General features: G+C 41.1%; 1 protein-coding gene across 1 annotated transcript; it reads right to left on the reverse strand.

Moving 5' to 3' along the window:
- Nucleotides 1-121: 121 nt before the first annotated feature.
- F13B (coagulation factor XIII B chain) lies at nucleotides 122-23605 on the reverse strand. Its single transcript, XM_066238446.1, has 12 exons — nucleotides 23385-23605; nucleotides 20265-20465; nucleotides 19075-19260; nucleotides 17802-17978; nucleotides 17229-17405; nucleotides 14465-14644; nucleotides 14189-14374; nucleotides 4006-4188; nucleotides 3288-3488; nucleotides 2381-2563; nucleotides 1292-1505; nucleotides 122-333 (listed from the first exon to the last, which is right to left on the reverse strand). Exons 1-12 carry the CDS (start codon nucleotides 23446-23448, stop codon nucleotides 309-311), a joined length of 1977 nt encoding a protein of 658 aa, XP_066094543.1. The 5' UTR covers nucleotides 23449-23605; the 3' UTR covers nucleotides 122-308.
- Between the last annotated feature and the right edge of the window lie 1521 nt (nucleotides 23606-25126).

Consider the following 25126-nt stretch of genomic DNA (forward strand, 5'->3'; position numbering starts at 1 on the left):
AAGTCATGGAAGTAAATGCACAGTAGAAGACAGAAATGTTTGGATGCATAGATCAATACTATAAGAGATGGAAGACACGCAGTCAAGATGAGGCTGTGTGTCCAATCATCTGAATGAGAAATAAAAGAACCTGTGCTGGTTTTTATTTACAGAATAAGAAAATTTCATCATCAATGATTTAGATGCAAATCTCCAGGCAAATGAAAACTTAGAGATGTCTAATCCAACAGTTTTCTTTTAGAAATTAGGTTTCTCAAATGATTTCATGATGTGTTGAAATATGATACTTCTTTCTGCCACTTATGCCCTTAAGGGTCTTGATAAGACAGCATCCTTGAAGAGAGAGAGAAATCAGGAGAGAAACATTTTTGAAATAAGCATCATTTCTGGTTAAATATTTATTACAGTCTTAGCCCTTTGTCTTTGATATTAGTCATTGTTTTGACTGGGCACTTCTAAAGCATAAAACCACACTTGAAAAATTATGCCAACAATTCCTTTTTATAAACTCAATGTCATTTACTACATTAACACCATTCCTCCCCACCCCCATTTTTCTAAGTTATTTACTTTTTTTTTCTCTCAGGAATTAGAAATCCAAGGTCCACTAATGCATTTAAATAGCATATAACATTTTTCTGTTCTGATTTTTATCATAGTGAAAAATTAAGAAAAGTTTTACACTCATCATTTTATTCTATTATTTTAATGTATTTAAAAAAAAACAGGGTATTTTCTATTTACCAAGAAGTATAAAAAGTATTTTTAAAACTGTCATATGAGGAAACACTTAGGTAAATGATTCCAAATTTTTACATAGAAATCTGTTCCTGATAATAAATACCATAATTTTAATCATTATTGACATGCTCTTTAATCAGTAGAAAGATTTGTGCAACTGTCTTTCCAATCTTTATTAATTATCCATGAACCTAGGCTGAGAAGGTAGAGAAAATGGGATTTTCTATCTCAGAACACATAGGTTAATTTTGCCACATTTTTATATTGCACATACTGATTGATTTACCAAATTGCCTAAGTGTCATGTGTATCACATAGCACACAATACTTTGAGTTCATACAACTCAGAAATCTGTTGAATTAATGAATACTTCTATTAGCTTGCTTAGTTCTTTTTAAAAAAGAAAGAAAATTACTCTTTTTCTTTATAATGACCATAAAGTGTAAATGTTGTAGAACCTAGTGTTTCTGAAACTTACAACATGCTGAACCTCTTGACTAATAATATTAACAAAACAAAAAATAGGAGTAGGGACAAGCCTCTTGTTACCTTTCTCTCTGGATACATCTTGGATATGTTAACTGCCCTCTGTCACATGGCACTCGGAGTTCAGATCCAGTAACAGATAACCCAGCCGTGTAAGTATCTCGTCTACAAAGAAACGTCACATACTCGCCATGGAAAATATATGGTCTATTATCAAAATTCCATTTCAGGAGTAAATTATTCTTTTCCATTTCAACTGAAGATATTGTGCAGGGCTCTGAAAAAGAAAAAGGGGGTAAAAAGTGATCTTGGTACATTGTGGTAAGACAAGGAAGCATTGTGTTGCCTACTCACGACGACCTTCACATTTCCAGAAAGTGAAGGGGCAAGGTAGTTAGAGCTCATATTCAACTCAGAACACATGTTCAAAGCTCACAGCAAACATCCTGCCATTTTTCTCTATGGTCCTTGCTAGATATAGCTTCCTCCAGGATGATGTCCAGCGAATAAGAGCTTAGCATGCTTCATCTTTCGAGACTGAGGTGGCCATACCTGTAACTCATGTTTTCTATGATGGTACCAATTCCACTGAGTGAAAATTACTAACATATTTACCCTTGTGCACTGTGATAGCACCCCCTATCAAACCAGTACCTGACAGGTGGTGTGTACTTAACAACTATTTGTTAGAGTGAAGTGGGCTGTAATTATTTAGGATCAAGGGCAGCAATTTTCAACCTTTTTCATTTCAAGGTGCAAAGAAGCTAATCACTAACATTCTGCGGTGCACCCAAAAATATATTTTTTGCCAATCTGACAAAAAAAAAAGGTATAATTTTGATTCATTCACACCACACAAATATTGTTGTGGTGGCTGTTGTCATTTTTTATTTGCCAATTTAAGGTAAGAGAGGTCAGTGCCCCTGACTCAACAGACAGGTATCACAGGTTTTAAAAATTCAGCCCATTCACAAATGGGCTGAATATTGCTGAAGAAAGAAGAGAAACCAGTGATTAAATAGGCTCGCTAACAAAATAACACAGATGTAGCACATTAAGAATCATAGTACTGTTGTAACAACTCAAAAGGAACAAAATGTGAAAATATGTGGTTTTATTTTATTAAACAGAGACAAATACCACAGCACATACCTAAACATGATGGTGGTGCGGTCCACACTCCGTCTAAACAGTAGGTCTCTCTAGATCCTTGTAGGAAATAGTATTCAAAACACCTGTATTCTACGGAAGAACCGTTTTCATAAGGGCCGACTGCTGAACTAATAACAACTCCATTTTTAATAAGTGGAGGAGATGAACACATTCCTTTAGATTCTGCAAAAATGTATACAATAAGTGGCTATAATCAGGACCCAGTGCTCTCATCTTTGCTACAAAAATACAATGAAATAGTTCATGGGAAAGTGTTTACAAGACAGCATTCAAATAATTGTTAAATATCGAGAACATTTCTACAATAGCTTCATACAATAAAATTTGCTATCGCAGTTAGAATACCCTATTAAGTTATTAAATACATGTGTGAAATTAGCCAAGTATTAACAATCCTGATATTATTTTTCCCTTTCTACCTACTTGAGAATCAAAGTGTGTGAGATTCCTCTTGAGGCCACACTTGCTTTATTCTCTTCCTTTTCTTTTTCTTCTTAAAAGTCATAGGGTTAAGTCCAAGGAATATGCAAAATCTGTCACCCTATATCAAGCCCTTTCCTGAGAGAACACTCCCCAACACACCCTAAGGAAAGCAATATTTTATACAGCAGTTGATTGCTCTAATGAGGGTGGTCAATCCTCTCATAGTCTTGTGGTATTTATCAAACTTCTGGATTCCTCCCTCTATAGAACTGATTTATAGACATTAGGTCATGTTGGCATAGGCATCCTATGTAAGGGTATGTGTTGATGGGAAATTGATCAGACCCTTTCTTATTATATAGATTAGAAGAGGGTGGTGGTGCATTGCCTTGGGTCTCATACTTGGAACCCCAGTGGCAACAGAGATCACCTGAGAAATTGTCAGAAAACACTAATATTTTACCTTTTCTCATGCATACAGGATACTTCACTTGCCCTCTGTTGCACTGCACAGATAATTCAGACTGCGGGGTCAATGGAGATAGATCAAATCCCTGTTTACATACAAAATCTATTAAGTCTCCGTGCAAGACCTTTCCTTCATACTTCCATTTCATCTCAATGTTGTTTCTGTGCATGTCGGCCCCATTAACTGTGCATGGCTCTGCAAGACAAAGTCCTCTATTAAATTTTTTACTTATCTGACAAGTAAAAAAGTGGTATGTTCTTTATATCTAGTTAACAATATTGGTTTATATGCTGACAAGTTACCAAGGAGAAGATATTAAATGCCCTCATGAAAAATAACAACAAAAAATGGTAATTAGGTGAGGTAAAGGCTATGTTAAATAACCTAACTGTTGTGATCATTTCACAATACTACATAAGAACATCAAATCACCCCATTGTACACCTTCATCTTACGCAATGTTATATGTCAACTGTATCAATAAAACCAGGGAGAAAGCTTTTTAAAAAAATTCAGCACAGCCCAAGGTCTCTGGCTTGAACAAGAGGTCACTGGCTTGGCCTGAGCCCCCTGGGTCAAGGCAGATATGAGAAGCAATCAATTAACAACTAAAGGGAAGCAACTATGACTAGACATTTATCATCTCTCTCCCTTCCTGTCTTCCTCTCTTGAAAATATTTTATATATATTTTATGTGTATTTTCTATCTTACCTAAGCAAACAGGTGGGGGTGACCACTGTCCACGTTCACAGTGAGACCTTTGTGCCCCCTTCAATAAATAATATTCGTTGCATCTGTATTCCACCGAGGATCCCACTGTGTAGCTGGCCGATAACCCACTGACAACAGCCCCGTTCACGATGTCAGGGGGAGGCTTACACGTCTCATCGTTTTCTAAGAGAAAAAGTTATTTTAGAAGTAATATGGAGATGACGTCAGAGTAATGGCACGAAAGGAAGCGATACCAATAAATCTCCCCCAAAACTCAACAAGATCTTCAACCAAATCAGAAAAACATATCCTTGGAGGCTCCAGATGTTTCGCAATACACCCGAAGGTATGGTCGAGTGAAAAATTGGCTAAATATATAATCAAACCCCGAAGGAAATAGGGAGTAAGAAATGCTCCACCTTCCTCACTAACCTAAACAGGGGGGCTTTCACTGGGAACTGAGAATATAGAAACTGAGGCGGGCAAAGGGGGTGAATAGATCCAGGCCGCGGCACAAACGGCCGAACCAGGCTGTGGCACAGAGATCCAAGCTGAGGAAAAACTGTTCCTGTGGCAACCTGGGCAATACAAGCTAACACTCGCGCCAAACCCAGACAAAGAAAGACAAGCGGGGCAGCCATTTTCCCGATCTCCTGGTCGGCGCGCGCAGATAGTGGGCGAGAGATTCCTTCCAAAGCCCCGAGAGTGTGTGCCCATGTTACCCCACAGAGAGGCAGAGTCAGAGGCCTCTGTGTTGGCCGAAAGCGGAATCTCAGGGCCGCCCCAGCGCCCTGGGAAAGCCACGCACGGAGAGGGAACGAGAACTAATTCCAACACTGGAACTTTTCCATGCGGGAGGGGTTTCACTCAGAGGGTGAGGCGACTGGCCTGATATCCTGGTCGGCACGCACGGAGAGTGAGAGAGATTCCTCCCAGCACCTCGGGAGTGGGCGCCCCCATTACCCTACAGAGGGGCAGAGTCAGAGGCCTCTGTGTGGGCTGAAAGCGGATTCTCCAGGCCACCCCAGCGCCCTGGGAAAGCCACGCACGGGGACAGAGCAAGAGCCAATTCCAATGCCGGAACTTTTCCATGCAGGTAGGGGTTTCACTCAGAAGGTGAGGCGGCCGGCCTGATATCCTGGTCTGCGCGTGCAGATAGTGAGCGAGAGATTCCTCCGAGTGCCTCAGCAGTGCGCGTCCGTGTTATCCCACAGAATGGCAGAGCCAGAGGTCTTTGAGTGGGCGGAAGCCCCGCCTGATTATGCTAGCAGCTCTGACTGACTGAGCCTTACCCAGAGCCCTGTGCTGAGTGGGAATAGAGTGGGGAGTTGCCAGCTCTTTGAGCCTCTTACTATCCAGGCAGAGGCAGCAGCAACCCCATAGCTGGATTATCAGGCTACTAATTGAGGAAGGAAAGACTAGGAGAAAGGCTACAGGAACACGTACTCTCTCACTGGTGGAGCCTATAAATGCTAATGAGCCTCGAATGCCAACGAGACTGAAGCACAATACACGACATCGCCATAGAGACTTATCAACTGCAAACCTCTACCTGAGTGTGCCAAAGGGGCAGAACCCGAGGTACAGAGTCACCGACCAGGAAGAGGGAGAGAAAAGAAAAAGCAAGAAGATAACTTCTCAAAATCAAGAATAATACGCAGACTTTATAGCCTATCCCATTTTATTATATTTGTTCGTTTGTTTCTCTTATCTTCATTCTTGATATTTTTTATTCCTCCTCCAATTTTGTCATTTAACTCCCTGCTGGTCTTACTCTTTCCTCTCCTTGAACTACACTACCCATAAGTGTTACATCTCCCATTTTCTTTTCTTTCCTCTTCCTTTCTCTCTATGAGGGTTGCACTCCAAAACCCTTAACTCTCTCTCCCTCTCCTCTTCTTTCTTTTTTCTTCTTGTAGTGGTTCCCTCTTTTTTCTCTCTCTCTCTCTTTCTCTTCTCCCTCTATATTAGTTTCTTCCTTTCTCCTTTACATCTCCTCTCATTCAAACCTCAATAACGAACAATATCTTATCTGGGACGCAAACTTATGTTTGTGGCATTTTGGGGGGTTTTTACTTCACCTTTTTAACACACTAGCAGTGCTCCCATCCCTGGCTCTCCATTTTATCTAGTTCTTGTTCCACTAAATACAATAGTAATTTTTTAATTTGTCCCCCCATTTTCCTGTTTCCCTCTGATCCCTCTCATCATAACTCTTAGTCAACCAACACCTAAAAGCAAATCATTTTATTCTTGACCCAATTTTTTTTTCTTATTTGCTTTTTGTGGGTCCATACGCCATTTTTTTTCTTTTTTCTTTTTTCTTTTTTTGCCCCTTTATTACTTCTCCCTAATTCAGGCCCTCCATTACAGGCATTGTTTGTTCTATTTAGTACAATATAATTCACAGTTCACCACAAGATTTTCTCAAGAAAGAGGGGAGAGGAGAGGAGAGGAAAAAAAAGGGGGGGATAATTTCCTTTTTTAATTTTAATTTTATTTTTCTTTATTTCATTATTAATTTTTTAAAAAAACAACAACTCTTTTTTATTTTTTTATTTTTTTAACTTTTTATTCTTTATTAAATCTCATTAATACTATCAATAAAACCACCCTCAGATGCCATTAAGGAAGAGAAAATCGAATATCATGGATACAAAAGAAAGAGAGGTAACACAGCTAGATGAGGAAAAATCTATGGAGAAAAAATTTAATATATTGGAAACCTTGGAGCTAAATGACAGAGAATTTAAGATAGAAATCCTAAAAATCCTCCGAGATATACAAGAAAACACAGAAAGGCAATTTAGGGAGCTCAGAAAACAACTCAACAAACACAAAGAATATATTTCCAAGGAAATTGAAACTATAAAAACAAATCAAACAGAGATGAAAAACTCAATTCACGAGCTGAAAAACAAGGTAACAAGCTTAGCTAATAGAACAGACCAGATAGAAGAGGGGATTAGTGAAATAGAAGACAAGCAACTTGAGGCACAACAGAGAGAAGAAGAAAGAGACTCAAAAATTAAAAAAAAATGAGATAGCCCTACAAGAATTATCTGACTCCATCAAAAAGAATAACATAAGATTAATAGGTATATCAGAGGGAGAAGAGAGGGAAAATGGAATGGAGAACATACTCAAACAAATAATAGATGAGAACTTCCCAAGCCTGTGGAAAGAACTAAAGCCTCAAATTCAAGAAGCAAACAGAACTCCGAGTTTTCTTAACCTCAAAAAACCTACTCCAAGGCATATCATAATGAAATTAGCACAAACCAACGGCAAAGAAAAAGTTCTCAAGGCAGCCAGGGAAAAGAAGAATACAACATATAAAGGAAGGCCCATTAGATTATCATCAGATTTCTCAGCAGAAACTCTACAAGCTAGAAGAGAGTGGACTCCAATATTTAAAGTCCTGAAAGACAGGAACTTTCAGCCACGAATACTATACCTATCAAAGCTATCCTTTAAATATGAATGAGAAATAAAAATATTCGCAGATACAGAAAAGATGAGGGAATTTATCATCAAACCCCCCCCCCCCGCCTGACCAGGTGGTGGCGCAGTGGATAGAGCGTCAGACTGGGATGCGGAAGGACCCAGGTTCGAGACCCCGAGGTCGCCAGCTTGAGCGTGGGCTCATCTGGCTTGAGCAAAAAAAAAGCTCACCAGCTTGGACCCAAGGTCGCTGGCTCCAGCAAGGGGTTACTCGGTCTGCTGAAGGCCCACGGTCAAGGCACATATGAGAAAGCAATCAATGAACAACTAAGAAGTCGCAACACGCAACGAGAAACTGATGATTGATGCTTCTCATCTCTCTCTGTTCCTGTCTGTCTGTCCCTGTCTATCTCTGCCTCTGTAAAAAAAAAAAAAAAAAAAAAAAAAAAAAAAAAAAAAAACCCACTCCAGGAATTACTAAAAGGGGTTCTCCAATCAGATACAAAGAACAAAAAAAAAACAAAGCCACAAGTAAAAGCTCCAAGAAGAACACAATAAAACCAAATTTAAACTGTGACAACAACAAAAAGAAAGGGGGGGAGAGGATGGAGATTAACAGTAGCAAAGGACGATGAAGTGCAAAAGTACTCACAAAATAGTGCGCTATAATGAACAGGGTAGGAACCCTTTTCATTACTTAAAGGTAACCACTATTGAAAAAACCACCACAGAAGCACATGAGATAAAAAAGATAGTAACAGAGGAAAGATGTATGGAATACAACCAAATAAAAACAAAAGATAGAAAAACGAAAGAGAAGGATCAAACAAGACACAAAACTAACAGAAAGCAAGATATAAAATGGCAATAGGGAACTCACAAGTGTCAATAATTACACTAAATGTAAACGGATTAAACTCACCAATAAAAAGGCACAGAGTAGCAGAATAGATTAAAAAAGAAAATCCAACTATATGCTGCCTACAAGAAACTCATCTAAGTAACAAGGATAAAAACAAATTCAAAGTGAAAGGCTGGAAAACAATACTCCAAGCAAATAACATCCAAAAAAAAAGCAGGCGTAGCAATACTCATATCTGATAATGTTGACTACAAGACAGCAAAAGTGCTCAGAGAAAAAAATGGCCATTTCATAATGGCTAAGGGGACACTGAATCAAGAAGCCATAACAATTCTTAATATATATGCACCAAACCAAGGACCACCAAAATATATAAGACAGCTACTTATTGACCTTAAAACAAAAACTGACAAAAATACAATCATACTTGGAGACCTCAATACACCGCTGACGGCTCTAGATCGGTCATCCAAACAAAGAATCAATAAAGATATAGTGGCCTTAAACAAAACACTAGAGCACCTGGATATGATAGACATCTACAGGACATTTCATCCCAAAATGACTGAGTATACAATTTTCTCCAGTGTACATGGATCATTCTCAAGAATTGACCATATGTTGGGCCACAAAAACAACATCAGCAAATTCAGAAAAATCGAAGTTGTACCAAGCATTTTTTTTTGCATTTTCTTTTGCATTTTTCTGAAGCTGGAAATAGGGAGAGACAGTCAGACAGACTCCCGCATGCGCCCGACCGGGATCCACCCGGCACGCCCACCATGGGGCGACGCTCTGCCCACCAGGGGGCGATGCTCTGCCCATCCTGGGCGTCGCCATGTTGCGACCAGAGCCACTCTAGCGCCTGAGGCAGAGGCCACAGAGCCATCCCCAGCGCCCGGGCCATTTCTGCTCCAATGGAGCCTTGGCTGCGGGAGGGGAAGAGAGAGACAGAGAGAAAGGTGCGGCGGAGGGGTGTAGAAGCAAATGAGTGCTTCTCCTGTGTACTCTGGCCAGGAATCGAACCCGGGTCCTCTGCACGCTAGGCCGACGCTCTACTGCTGAGCCAACCGGCCAGGGCCCAAGCATATTTTCTGATCATAAAGCCTTGAAACTAGAATTCAACTGCAAAAAAGAGAAAAAAAATCCCACAAAAATGTGGAAACTAAACAACATACTTTTAAAAAATGAATGGGTCATAGAAGAAATAAGTGCAGAGATCAAAAGATATATACAGACTAATGAAAATGACAATACGACATATCAGAATCTATGGGATGCAGCAAAAGCAGTGATAAGAGGGAAGTTCATATCACTTCAGGCATATATGAACAAACAAGAGAGAGCCCAAGAGAACCACTTAACTTCACACCTTAAGGAACTAGAAAAAGAAGAACAAAGACAACCCAAAACCAGCCGAAGAAAGGAGATAATAAAAATCAGAGCAGAAATAAATGAACAGAAATAGAGAACAGAAAAACTATAGAAAAAATTAATAGAACAAGGAGCTGGTTCTTTGAAAAGATCAACAAAATTGACAAACCCTTGGCAAGACTTACCAAGGAAAAAAGAGAAAGAACTCATATAAACAAAATCCAAAATGAAAGAGGAGAAATCACCACGGACACCGTAGATATACAAAGAATTATTGTAAAATACTATGAAAAACTTTATGCTACTAAATTCAACAACCTAGAAGAAATGGATAAATTCCTAGAACAATACAACCTTCCTAGACTGAGTCAAGAAGAAGCAGAAAGCCTAAACAGGTCTATTAGTAGAGAAGAAATAGAAAAAAACATTAAAATCCTCCCCAAAAATAAAAGTCCAGGCCCTGATGGCTATACCAGCTAATTTTATCAAACATTCAAAGAAGACTTGGTTCCTATTCTACTGAAAGTCTTCCAAAAAATTGAAGAAGAAGCAATACTTCCAAACACATTTTATGAGGCTAACATAACCCTCATATCAAAACCAGGCAAGGACTGCACAAAAAAAGAAAACTATAGACCAATATCTCTAATGAATACAGATGCTAAAATACTAAACAAAATAATAGCAAATCGAATACAACAACATATTAAAAAGATAATACATCATGATCAAGCAGGATTCATCCCAGAATCTCAAGGATGGTTCAACATACGTAAAATGGTTAACGTAATACACCATATCAGCAAAACAAAGAACAAAAACCACATGATCTTATCAATAGACACAGAAAAGGCTTTCGATAAAATACAACACAATTTTATGTTTAAGACTCTCAACAAAATGGGTATAGAAGGAAAATATCTGAACATGATAAAGGCCATATATGATAAACCATCAGCTAACATCATATTAAATGGCACTAAACTGAAGGCTTTCCCCCTTAAATCAGGAACAAGACAGGGTTGTCCACTCTCTCCACTCTTATTTAATGTGGTACTAGAGGTTCTAGCCACAGCAATCAGACAAGACAAAGAAATAAAAGGCATCCATATCGGAAAAGAAGTAAAGGTATCACTTTTTGCAGATGATATGATCCTAAACATCGAAAATCCCAAAGAATCCACAAAAAGACTATTAGAAACAATAAGCCAATACAGTAAGGTCGCAGGATACAAAATTAACATACAGAAGTCAATAGCCTTTCTATATGCCAACAATGCAACAATTGAGAACGAACTCAAAAGAACAATCCCCTTCACAATTGCAACAAAAAAATAAAATACTTAGGAATAAACATAACAAAGAATGTAAAGGACTTATATAATGAAAACTATAAACCATTGTTAAGGGAAATCAAAAAAGATATAATGAGATGGAAGAATATACCTTGTTCTTGGTTAGGAAGAATAAATATAATCAAGATGGCCATATTACCCAAAGCAATATACAAATTTCATGCAATTCCCCTCAAAATTCCAATGACATTCTTTAAAGAAATGGAGCAAAAAATCATCAGATTTATATGGATCTATAAAAAACCCCAAATAGCCAAAGCAATCCTAAAGAAAAAAAATGAAGCTGGGGGCATTATAATACCTGACTTCAAACTATATTATAGGGCCACGACAATCAAAACAGCATGGTATTGGCAGAAAAATAGACACTCAGACCAATGGAACAGAATAGAAAACCCAGAAATAAAACCACATATATATGGTCAAATAATTTTTGATAAAGGGGCCAAGAACGCACAATAGAGATAAGAAAGTCTCTTCAATAAATAGTGCTGGGAAAACTGGAAAGCCACATGCAAAAGAATGAACCTGGACTACAGTCTGTCCCCCTGTACTAAAATTAACTCAAAATGGATCAAAGATCTAAACATAAGACCTGAAACAATTAAGTACATAGAAGAAGACATAGGTACTAAATTCATGGACCTGGGTTTTAAAGAGCATTTTATGAATTTGACTCCAATGGCAAGAGAAGTGAAGGCAAAAATTAATGAATGGGACTACATCAGACTAAGAAGTTTTTGCTCAGCAAGAGAAACTGATAACAAAATAAACAGACAGCCAACCAAATGGGAAATGATATTTTCAAACAGCAGCTCAGATAAGGGCCTAATATCCAAAATATACAAAGAACTCATAAAACTCAACAACAAACAAACAATCCAATAAAAAAAATGGGAAGAGGACATGAACAGACACTTCTCCCAGGAAGAAATACAAATGGCCAACAGATATATGAAAAGATGCTCATCTTCATTAGTTATTAGAGAAATGCAAATCAAAACTGCAATGAGATACCACCTCACACCTGTTAGATTAGCTATTATTAACAAGACAGGTAATAACAAATGTTGGAGAGGCTGTGGAGAAAAAGGAACCCTCATACACTGTTGGTGGGAATGTAAAGTAGTACAACCATTATGGAAGAAAATATGGTGGTTCCTCACAAAACTGAAAATGGAATTACCTTATGACCCAGCAATCCCTCTACTGCAGGGGTCTCAAACTCGCGACCCGCCGAACAATTTTGTGCAGCCTGCAGACTAATCCACGAAGTTCAAAATATTTTGGATAAAATTAAGTAAGCCTAGGGGCCTACTTGTATTTTTCATTTCTCTAGCATCCTAGCTAGATATTAGCTTAGTTAACAGCAGTTGTGATGCGAACTACAGTTTCTGGTTGTTTTGAGACTCTGAGTAAACTGCATGTATGATTGTGCTTGTTGTACTGATTTTTTTTTGTTTTCAACTGCAGTGGAAAAGTGTTGCGTAACAGTTGCCTTTTGTAGACCTAGTGCGGCCCGCCGAACGGCTGTGATCTTGCTCTGCGGCCCACATGCAGAATTGAGTTTGAGACCCCTGCTCTACTGGGTATATACCCCCAAAACTCAGAAACATTGATACATAAAGACACATGCAGCCCCATGTTCATTGCAGCATTGTTCACAGTGGCCAGGACATGGAAACAACCAAAAAGCCCGTCAATAGATGACTGGATAAAGAAGATGTGGCACATATACACTATGGTATACTACTCAGCATAAGAAATGATGACATTGGATCATTTACAGCAAAATGGTGGGATCTTGATAACATTATACGAAGTGAAATAAGTAAATCAGAAAAAACCAGGAACTGTATTATTCCATATGTAGGTGGGACATAAAAGTGAAACTAAGAGACATTGATAAGAGTGTGGTGGTTACGGGGTCGGGGGAAGGGGGAGAGGGAGAGGGAAAGGGGGAGGGGGAGGGGCACAAAGAAAACTAGATAGAAGGTGACAGAGGACAATCTGACTTTGGGTGATGGGTATGCAACATAAGTGAACGACAAGATAACCTGGAGTTGTTATCTTTGAATATATGTATCCTGATTTATTGATGTCACCCCATTAAAAATAAAATTATTTAAAAAAAAATTACAAAAAAAAAAAAAGAAGTAATATGAACTTATCACAGCAGAGCAATATAATATAGTTCCCCATCTCATCAGGTCTTGATATTCATACCATATCATTTAGACAACTGATTTCTAATTTCACCAGGAAGAAGCTCAAATATTATTATTGAGCTCAGATATTTTTAAAATGTACTAAGCAAAATTAAACAGCAAATGGTTTGCCCTTGCTCGATGATAGCCATTTTTTTACTTGTCTTGCTTGTGAAGGAATCGTGATATAGATATTCTCAAAAGGTACAGAAATGTAAGCAATAGTTTTCAACCTGATCATTATGGTCAAGTCTACACCTTCCCCTTGTCATTATCCACTATCTTTTTTTTTTCCTTCTCATTTCCCTTTGCCTCAGATTGCAGTCTGCCCAGGGATGAAATCTTCCATCTTTCTCTCTCTTCAGAGTCTCCCTCTCACTCTGCTCATTTCTGTAGGATCGTTCATAGCTTTCTATTCCGCATGAATCACCTCTGTACACACGTTTGTGCAGAGTTCTCCAGGGCCTGGCTGAGGAGTGAGAAGGAGGTCAGAAAGGGGAGCACCGAGGTGTGGGAATGGAGCCTGCTTGTGCCCTTGGGTGAAATGAAAAACTGGGACACGTCTCAGGTGGGTGGAGGGCTAGAGGTGAAAGTCACATCAGCAGGACTGACCCAAAGTCGGGATCAGAGTGCTCTATCCTAACTTAGTAGCCCAACATGCCCTTATTCGTTTTCTCTAATGAAGTCCATGGTCACTTGTGTCCTGGCGTCAAACAGGTCAGGTGAGCGTGCCTAGTCCTACCATAAATTCAAAATCAGTTAAGTTTCCCAATTCCTCCCATTGCTGGCAGGACTACAGATGGCTCCCTATATGTACAAGAAACGGCAGTTTCTCTCCGTTCTAAGCAATGTTCTTTTGTTGGAAAGATGTGGATTTTAAACAGAGGCTGAAAAATTTTACACACCAGGTTTCACGATCAACGCTGTTGTTGCACACCTACCGATGCACTCAGGGGGGAGTGTCCATTTTCCATGTTTACAAATTATTTCTTTTGGTCCACGCAGATGATAGCCGCTTTTACAGGTGTATGTCACCCGGGCTCCACTGTAAGAAATCTCAGAGTGCCGGTGTGCGGCCCCATTCTCAACCACGGGTGGATCCCCACAGGCAATCTTCTCCTTTTCTTCTGAAAAAGCACAATTTCGAGAGAAAGGACCATTTTAGCGACACATGCCGATTCCATCAGAGGGATGGACTTAAGGGGGGGGCTGCTAACCGATGCATTTCGGAGGGTCGGTCCACTTCCCGTTGTCACAACGTATTTCTTCTGCTCCTTGAACCTCAAAATTCAGTTCACATTCTACACGAACGGCTTCTCCGTGGCGATAAGTGGTTTGGTAGGTTTGAATTTTGGAGTTTAGAGGCAGAGGTGGTGGAGGACAGCGATTTCTTCTTCCTTATGGGAAGAATATCAGCATATTTAGTCATATAATTACAAAAAAAATCCTTAAGATTTAGTAGGCACAAACCCCAGAAGTAGGGAGACAGATTCTGGGGTCACCCCCTTTGACCTCCACCTTCTGTTGTTTGATTCTTGTGTCCTGCTCGTCCCTATGAGCAGGAAGTGAGACTGGCTTCAAAACAATAGGCTGCAGCAAAGAGAACAGGATGGATGGGTATGTTTTATGGATCATTGATTTGCAACAGAACGTTAGATGCTCCTTACTGAGAGACTCTGTTTCCCTGCTTGTTTTGTTCCAAGCAAGCTGCCCCATTGTGAGGTTCTAGAAGGCAATAGGCAGCCGTCCATGGGCAGCCGGGAGGAAGCTGAGGCTCTCAGTTCAGTAGCCGGCAAAACCCTGAATGCCTCCAGAGGCCACATGGGTGGAGAAGCCCGCTGTTCCCCAGCCAAGCCTCGTGGGAGACCACAGTACCATCCACACCATAGCTGCCACTTTGTTACACGTGGATGCAGAGGAGCCAGTTAGGCTCTGCCCAGAACCCTGACCCACAGACACCGTGCAGTAATTCAAGCACGTGCAAGCCGCTCAGGTCATGAGGATGTGCTTTGGTACCAATAGAAACCTAACACAGCAAGCATTTTACATTCACGACCACCTCGCATCCCCAGACAGCTTTATGAAGTGTGAACAATTGCACCTACCCTATTATAGTGCAACTAAAACTTGTGAAGTAAGCAGAGTGTTAGTAAGTGGAGGATCTATTCCTCAACCTGTGTCCCTCTGATGGAATTAGAATCTATTCTTAACTATTCTAAAACACTGGCTGTGTGAATTTCCTGTGGCTTCTGTGGCATAATTTAGTGGCTTAAAAAGAACACAAATATGCTCTTTTGCAGATCCAGAAGCCAAATGTCCAGACTCAGTGTCCCAGGGCTTCCATCAGGGTGTCAGAGCTGTGTGGCTTTAGGAGAAGCCCGCATCTGCAGCTCCTGCCCTCCCTCCAGCCACTCCAACCTTTCCCTTCATTGTCACACCAACTTCCTCTTCTGTAGCTAAACCTTTTTCTGCTTCTCCGCACCCCAGAAGGAGCTCTTCCGGGCTGGGAGGAAGAGGTGGGGTGGGGAAGCATTATCTAGCCTAGGACACTGCCCCCTACCTCTAACAACTAGTGACTAGAGACAGTGATGAGTGTGCGCGCATGCTGACTGATCTGATGAGGAGTGTGACACCCATTGTTTTTTAAATAACACGCAACAACCTGCCCACCATTTCCCTCTCTCCCATGGCACCAGACTGCTGAGCAACCCTGGAGAACTTTGTAATGCATTCACTTTAAAAGCACGAATGTTATTGTTGGGTGGATTGGAAGAATTACAACAGCTCTGGGGACTCCCATTGCCAAGCCGTGGTCAACCCCCGTTTGGGTGCCTTTTAGCACCTGTCTCAAACCTTCCTCCACTCTCTTCCGACTTGGACTTTTCTGTCTGTCTCCCGCCGGCCTGTCAGTCATGACCCCGTGTTCTATATTACAGAGGAAATGGAGGCTATCAAGCCCGGGCTGTCTCCCCACCCCTCCTAATCCTCCCATTCCTCCCACTCCTGTTTATCTTCTCTGACCCAGTTGTCATAGTGCCTGTCTCTGCCCTGAGCGGTCTCCGTCACCGTACCTGTCAGCATCTGTAAGGTCTGGTCGCATCCTTTCTACCTAACTGTCTCAGACACTCAGTCACATTGGGGTTTTTTTTTATTCCTATCTGTTTTGCGTGTTCGACTAGGGCCTCCTTCACCTCACTTTGTAGGTGTGATGAAACGGCTATTGAATTGATGTCTCCTAACAAGGGAGTCATACCACCTGCTTGAACAGATCAGTGGTAGAACCCTAACCACAGTGTAACATCTTAGGCTAGAAAGCTCCTCCCATGGCCTCTTTTTCACCTTCATGTTCTGATGTTACGTTGCTTTTTCTGCTCTTTACCCCACGATTATGAAGACTTTATTTTCACATCAGGAAATATGTGGCCAAATAAGAAAGTTCCCTTGCAAAGCTGCCAGCTTGGGATAATTGGATCTAGTAATTCTTATTTTAAAAGAAAAAAATGTTTTCATTATAGTAAGAGATTGAAAATTCATTTTAAAAATAAGTTTAAGAGACATATCCATTCTACAATGTAATACAAAATGTAAGATTTCCTTAGATTAACTGTAGTAAAGTTTGCTGAAAACAGCAACAATGTAACGGACAATATTTATTTTTTTAAAAATAGCACTCAGAACAAAAATTAGATACCATCAGAGACTTCTTTCCGTAGAAGTAGAGCTGACTGAGGGGTGATATTTTGGCTACTAACTCTATGGTGTGAGGTGGGCACTGGAAATATCAGGAGGCACCACATAAAGTATATGATCATCTCACCACTATGCTGTACACTTAAAACAATACACAATAATATTAAATAGAAACTGTAATTGAAAAAAATAATTAGAACTTTAAAAAGTAAAGTAGACGCATTTTATTAAAAGAGAGAGAGAGGGAGAGACATGCTATTTTATTCAGAAGTGTGAAATTTAAAAAATTACCTTCACATTCAGGAGAGTCTGGGTACCAGCCAAAGCTATAGCACTGAATTAAGTCAGAGCCACTTAGAAAATAATTTTCATGGCAGAAAAATTGCACGACATCTCCTTCTTCATAGGTTTGCTTGACAGGATGAAAGTAACCATTTTCTGTTGATCTTAAAGAAGAGCATTTTAATTCTAAAAATGAAAAAAATATATAAAATACAAAGACGGTTATTTTTTCCCAGTAAAACACAATACACCTATCCCTTACATGCCATATCTAGAAGAGGAATTAGTCAATTTGCCAGATTTTATTATATAAAAAAAAAGGGAATAAAAAAAGCTTGCCAATTGATATATTTATTAAATATCATTAGGCTTACTTACTTTAACTTAATTATCTGAACTACAAGGAACTTTTTTGCTATTAGAGAGCTTTCCAGGATCAAAGCCTACTGTTAAGGTAATTAAAATTAAAAGCAAAAAAGGGGAGGCAGATAAAATTGAGCATAATTTCCATCGCAACTTAAAGCCCTTCTGTCTGAGAGGACGTCTTCAATGGAGGTAACTGGGTTCCAAAGGAGCACCTACTGGTACATTTGGGCGAGAGGGACCACCCGTACGTGCGACACTCGGCCTCCTCTGTCGTCCCTCCCCCAGCCGCGTGGTAGCCAGGGTCACATTCGTACCGCACTGTGTCCCGCACTCGGAATGTTTTCTGTGTGGTGGAATACTTTCCATGATGTAACTCAGGAGCCAAGCACGTCTCTAAGAGGAAGCACAGTTACATATCTTACAAACTTTAGCACTAAACGTTAGAAAAGCAAAACAGAAATTGCCAAATGAGTTTTCACTGAATCTTAAATCTGGCGGAATCCACCGTTGGAAAAAATTTAAAAAATAGTCAAAGTGTGCTTAGGCTCTCTCTTCCTTGTTTGCTCACACCTTGTGTCCTGCGTTCAACTGCCTCCTGTTCTTAAAATTTGAGTCTAGTGTACGTGACCAAAGGCCACAGTCCAACTGAAGACGTGCGGCAGCAGTTGTTGAGGATGTGCCACCTGCGGATCTGTGTGGTTTAAACAACTGACGACACACTAACAAAGCATGCATGTTCAAAGTATTGCATTATTTTAAGTGTCTCTACTATTGGTTTACAATAAAAAATACTGTACATCATCTTTTCTAGAAAAGGAATTAGTAATGTATGTACATTGCAAGACACAGGTTTACTAAGGTTTTTTTTCCCCCTTTTATTTCACTTCAAATTAGTAATAGTATAAAGTGAAAACAGCCTGATTGGCCCTGGCCGGTTTGCTCAGTGGTAGAGGGTCGGCCTGGCGTGCGGAAGGCCCAGGCTCGATTCCCGGCCAGGGCACACAGGAGAAGCATCCATCTGCTTCTCCACCCCCCCCCCCCCTCCTTCCTCTCTGTCTCTCTCTTCCCCTCCCGAAGCGAGGCTCCATTGGAGCAGAGATGGCCCGGGCGCTGGGGATGGCTCCTTGGCCTCTGCCCCAGGCGCTGAAGTGGCTCTGGTCGCGACAGAGCGACGCCCCGGAGGGGCAGAGCATCGCCCTCTGGTGGGCGTGCCGGGTGGATCCCGGTCGGGCGCATGCGGGAGTCTGACTGTCTCTCCCGGTTTCCAGCTTCAGAAAAAATACAAAAACAAAAACAAAAAAAAAAACCAGCCTGATTAACTGTGTGGTGGGAGTCATTAAGGAAACAACAGGCATTTGAGAAGAACAACATAATAACCTCCTACATTTGCAGACATGATGATTATGTCAAAAGTGCCCATCTATAGAAGAAAGTAACAGCCGCAGAAGTTCTTACCTTCAGTTCCGGGAAAGGATTGCTAGGCACGTACCATGTTCCTTCCTACAGGCTGGTTGAGAAGACCATCCGTCGGCGAGACATTGGACCACCTCTTCTTCCTGCCCCGCAGTGGTTTTGTACCCTGACGCACAGCCGTAACGCATGTTCTCTTGAATTGTGTACAATACTTTCACATCAGCGACATAACCATTTATCAGGTCAGGCCTAGTACATTTTTCTACGGGGAAAAAAACATTTCTTTGGTTAACTTGATGACATGAAGCTTGTCTTCTATGAAGTTGTAAAATGAAAGGCAAAAGTTTAATATTATTCTTGGAATTTTAGGGGAAAAAAACGTTCACTCGACCGTTCCTTGGTTTTTTTGTTTTTTTTTTTAATTTTTTTTTTGGTTTTATTTAATTTTGGAAATGACCTGCATGTTTTGCAGCAGATTTATTTAAACACGGTTCCAATTTGGCATTGTTTGGGTTCACTAATTTCAGTTCTTATAGTCATTTCTACCTCTACTGTGTCTACTTTTAGAAAATATATGCAGAGCTTTTCACTATCCTTAATGACAAATAAAAACAATTTTTTGCATTTACTTTCTGTTATTCTAAGTCCTCCACGTCTGATGATTTTTTTAGCATCATTAATGAAAGCACATTCTGCCTTGGCCAGGTAGCTCATTATCCCCATACACCGGGGTTGTGGGTTCAATCCCAGGTCAGGGCACATATAAGACTCAACCAATAATGAACGTGTAAATAAGTGGAATAACGAATTGATGGTTCTCTCTTTCCATTCCTCCCTCTCTCTAAAACCACTCACTCAATAAATAAAAAAAGCATATTCCTACTTTATGGGTCCTTAACTAATGCTGCAGACATCAGGCATTTGTCTGGCTTCCTCTGCACAGTTATCTACACAAGTGTTCTCATCATGAAAGTAACTCCGTTGCGTCTCTTTTCCTTGCCCTGTGATGAATGACAACTTCAGCAATTTCCAGGGAATGATGAACAACAAATAAACAAAATAATGTTGTAATGAGAAACGTTATTGATAGAATTTCAGAATACACCATCTTTTTGTAAAAAAAATAAAATAAAAAAGACACTGGGCCAGTCGTTGTTGTTGTCCACCGAAAGGACTGACCACCTGGCGCATCTTATTGGCCCCTTGTATTCACGAACAGGTTGACATGGGCGACAGAGACCGGAGTGCGCACGCGCACAGACTTACTGAAGCACCTGGGCTCTGGGGACCAGCCGGCGGCCGTGCAGGTCGTCCTCTCCTCCTGCTTCCCCTGGTCCGTCGTGTACCCAGCCAAGCAGGAAAACGACAATTTCTGGTTGATGCTCATTGGAAAGTAAGTACTTTCAAAAGTGTAGTAATACAGGGCAATCCTCCCGTTCTCCACATGGGGAAGGCCACAGCGTCTCTCTGAGATGGGGAAAGAATCAAGCTGAAAGCTGAAACACGCTGTGGAAAGCCATGACGTTGGTCACCAAGTCACAGGACGTGTCATTGTAAAGCGTCTGCAGAGACATTGGCTAGTCCTTATTTTTATTACCTAAGTTTTTACATACTTTCGTGACAAACCTTTTCAATAGGAATTCACTGGCAAGCAACTCCGACACGTAACGACAGACAGATGGAAACTGGACAGGCTGCTTCTTCAAGAAAGCTTTTGCTAGCCCTGGCCGGTTGGCTCAGCGGTAGAGCGTCGGCCTAGCGTGCGGAGGACCCGGGTTCGATTCCCGGCCAGGGCACATAGGAGAAGCGCCCATTTGCTTCTCCACCCCTCCGCCGCGCCTTCCTCTCTGTCTCTCTCTTCCCCTCCCGCAGCCAAGGCTCCATTGGAGCAAAGATGGCCCGGGCGCTGGGGATGGCTCTGTGGCCTCTGTCCCAGGCGCTAGAGTGGCTCTGGTCGCAACATGGCGACACCCAGGAGGGTCGCAACATGGCGACGCCCAGGATGGGCAGAGCATCGCCCCCTGGTGGGCAGAGCGTCGCCCCCTGGTGGGCGTGCCGGGTGGATCCCGGTCGGGCGCATGCGGGAGTCTGTCTGACTGTCTCTCCCTGTTTCTAGCTTCAGAAAAATGCAAAAAAAAAAAAAAGAAAGCTTTTGCTAACATTATAAAACAGTGCTTCCTGTAGTAAGAGAAACACCCTGCAAGCTATAATGGGATGTTACAGTTTCTAGTAAGCCACATGCATAAAGGAACCATTGGAGGTTACTCTGAATAATAGGTTTCATTTGCCCTAATATGTTAAAAAATATTTGACTTTGTTTTTCCTTCCTAACTGTGTACGGCCATATTTCCATAGCCCTGTGTGGCTGTGGCCACCGTGTTGGACGGCTGAGTCGCAGAGCAGATGGGTTTCTCCATAAGCTACGTCAACTTGGGGGGGGGGGGGGTAGGGACATGAGCGTGTGCTCCCTGTCTACAAGCGGCTTACATTTTTTTTGTTATGATTATAACAATATAATAAATAGAGCATTTGCCAGAACACTGCAATGTCTTCATGGCATATGTTGTAGACAACTACAGCAGCCGGCTTTTACATCCTGATTTAGACAGAAAAACAAAACCAAAGGAGATATTCGTGTACATATTATCTTATTGTAGAATTACAGGTATCAAATACGATGTGTCCTGTGTAACTTTCACCTTCATAAATTTTTTTTTTTTTTTTTTTGGTATTTTTCTGAAGCTGGAAACGGGGAGAGACAGTCAGACAGACTCCCGCATGCGCCCGACCGGGATCCACCCGGCACACCCACCAGGGGCCATGCTCTGCCCCTCCGGGGCATCGCTCTGCCGCGACCAGAGCCACTCTAGCGCCTGGGGCAGAGGCCAAGGAGCCATCCCCAGCGCCCGGGCCATCTTTGCTCCAATGGAGCCTTGGCTGTGGGAGGGGAAGAGAGAGACAGAGAGGAAGGAGGGGGTGGGGGTGGAGAAGCAAATGGACGCTTCTCCTATGTGCCCTGGCCAGGAATCGAACCCGAGTCCCCTGCACGCCAGGCCGACACTCTACCGCTGAGCCAACCGGCCAGGGCCACCTTCATAATTTTAATTGCAGACCCCCTCCCTTTTTTATTGGTAGAAAATTTGTAGTAAACCATTCAGTTAAAAGGCAATTATAATGTGTTAAGATATTTTATTTCAGCAAATTCTCTCAGGTGTTTATTTTGGAAAAGTCTTGTTGCTGTGATTTCCTACTTTGCATACTCAGTCTTGCTGACGTTTAAGGACCTGCCTGGTTTTTTGTCCCTGCAGCCTAATAACACTGTTAACTGGGCACTGCCAGCCTCCCTTGTACATTAATCTCACATGAAGCAGTCTCTTTACAAAGATTTCTTATCATGACAGCGTCCATACCTAATGGTTTGCCTAACCAGTCCACATTCACCACTACTGTCCTGAGCAATTATTAAAAGAGCCCCTTCCACTATCAAAAGTGTTCTTGTTTGCAAAATCAATAAAAAGGTCCTCGGGTTCGATTCCCAGCCAGGGCACACAGGAGAAGCACCCATTTGCTTCTCCACCCCTCCGCCGCACTTTCCTCTCTGTCTCTCTCTTCCCCTCCCGCAGCCAAGGCTCCATTGGAGCAAAGATGGCCCAGGCACTGGGGATGGCTCTGTGGCCTCTGCCTCAGGCGCTAGAGTGGCTCTGGTCGCAACATGGCGACGCCTAGGATGGGCAGAGCATCGCCCCCTGGTGGGCATGCCGGGTGGATCTCGGTCGGGCACATGCGGGAGTCTGTCTGACTGTCTCTCCCTGTTTCCAGCTTCAGAAAAATGAAAAAATAAAATAAAATAAAATAAAAAGGTCCTCCTACTAATAAATACTTAATAACTTCAACCAGCGAATAAATTAGATTAAAAATCAGGGTCAAGAGCCGGAAGTCTTTCTGATGCTTTGCAGTTCTTTCTCAAATTTCCCACATTAAGCTTTCTCACTTGATAAACAGAGAATTAAATTTGTCTAAGTTTTGCAGTGTTAGGAATGGAAACAAGAATTAAGGTTAACATAGTACTTCTCAATGGCAGTACTGTTGGACTGAAACTCTTTTAAAGTATTTAGAGCTTGGTTTCCTGGGCCCCCAAGACCAAGATACAAACGGTTTTAGGTCTTGCTTCGTTTTTCTAAGTTATGTTGCTATAAGGATAGTTCATTAGTTTTCTCCAAAGAAACAGAATCTATCTAAATATGATAACAAATTATATTTATAAGAAGTTTGCTTTTTATAAAACTGACACAGAGAAATGACTCTATTAAGAGCTCAAGTTAAATGAATGTTAGAATTTCCTTTTGTAACTTTGAAAGAATAAAGAGTATTAAAAATTAATTTTACCTTCCGCATAGAGTTCTCCTGAAGTTATTAACATGATAAAAAGAGCCAAGCCTTGCCATCTCATCTTCAGTGGTGTGCTTGACAAAGATTTTTAACAATTTGAAAGCCCTGGGGACTGCTCATTAAAGTACACAATACTTCTCATGAAGGAAAGGTTAATTATTTACAACATCCGTCTACATCCTTTTTGTAACAAACCTCATATTTTTGTTACAAGCTAAAATATTTTTGAATAATACTAAAATAACACAACTACTTAATTGACAATGCCCTTCACACCAGCATCCAACAAGAACGTGATAACCATTCAAAGCAACAATAACAACAAGCATAAATAATTAACTCAGGCTGCATATAAAAAAACTGAGTAAATTTTCAACTCAATTCCCTATTCTAAGTCCACAGAGTAAAGGTCACCACTGATTTCCTTACTGGCATTGATCAAATGGACAGATGAAATTAGAAACATGTGATAATGGACATCTGATGTTAAAATATAGTGTTCTCCAGATCAGACTGCTTAAAGGGGAAACTGACCTTACTAATCTCAAGCCATGATAGAATCATTTTATTGATCATATTCTCTAATGCTTAGAGTGTGTGTATTAGGTGGCAGGGAGCTGTGTTATCAATGTGTTGAGTGTCCACTTGACACCTAATCATGTGTATATATAGCAATGAAAAAAAGAGTAGATTAACATTACTGCCTTTGAGAATCTAAGGCATTCTCATGGGTTTTAATTTAAACCACAAAACAGTGCTATAACGATTTCAATTTTGTAACTCTTGGAAAAACACACCACGTTACAGGGAAAGCTCTCACACTGCGTGCTTCGAGAAACCAGCACCCAGGACAAGAAAGAAACAGGACAGCCCCTCCGAGTCACTGCCTATACCCACCCCCGTTGCGAAACCCTGTCTTCTGTTTTCACAGCATACATCAGTTTCACTGGTTTTTATACTACGTAAATTGTATGGTATTTTTTATTTTGTCTGGCATCTTTTGTTTAATATTTTGTGAGACTCATCCATATCTTGGGTTGTAGTAGATAGTAGTTCCTTCTGTGTATAGTATCTCATTCTGTTAATACACCACACATTTACCTATTCATTTTTCTGTTCACAGACCTTCAGGTGACTTCCAGTTTAGGGATAGGTGACCTCTGCTCATTTTCATTAAATGAAAATTTTTTTTTATTTGAAAACTGTTGCTCATCCCCACAGGTGAGATATGTGGTTTAACAGCTGTAACCAATACAGGCAAAAGGACTATCAGGGAGATAGTAGACCAACCTGCAATGGGCTTCTGGCTTAAGAGCCGGCAGAACACCAGCTGGAACCAATACAGAGAATCATCTCACCTTGGGTAACCCCAACCCTCAGGATGTGCTTGTTGTAATACATTAGCATCCTAAACGATACACCCACGCATGCGTGATGGGAAGCGGAAGCCCAAACAGCAGACAGGGTTCTTTCGAGAAGTCTCCACCCATTTCCCAGAAAAACCCTGAGTATCCCTCTCTCTTACTGAGTGCCCTAACCCTGGATGAAATGAGCCTCAATGAAAGATGTAAAGCCCACTCGGGAGGGGCTGCTCTGCCTGGGGGGTAGCTCTCTCTGTCCCCCTGCTTCACTAAGGAACCCTCTTTCACTTAAACTCTATGCTGGCTTGTATTTGAAAAGTTAGCATTTGCCAATTTGAGTCAATATAGAAAGTCTATTACCTCTACAAATTTAACAGT

Source organism: Saccopteryx bilineata, chromosome 1 (genome assembly GCF_036850765.1).
Source record: "Saccopteryx bilineata isolate mSacBil1 chromosome 1, mSacBil1_pri_phased_curated, whole genome shotgun sequence".
Classification (NCBI taxonomy): Eukaryota; Metazoa; Chordata; class Mammalia; order Chiroptera; family Emballonuridae; genus Saccopteryx; species Saccopteryx bilineata.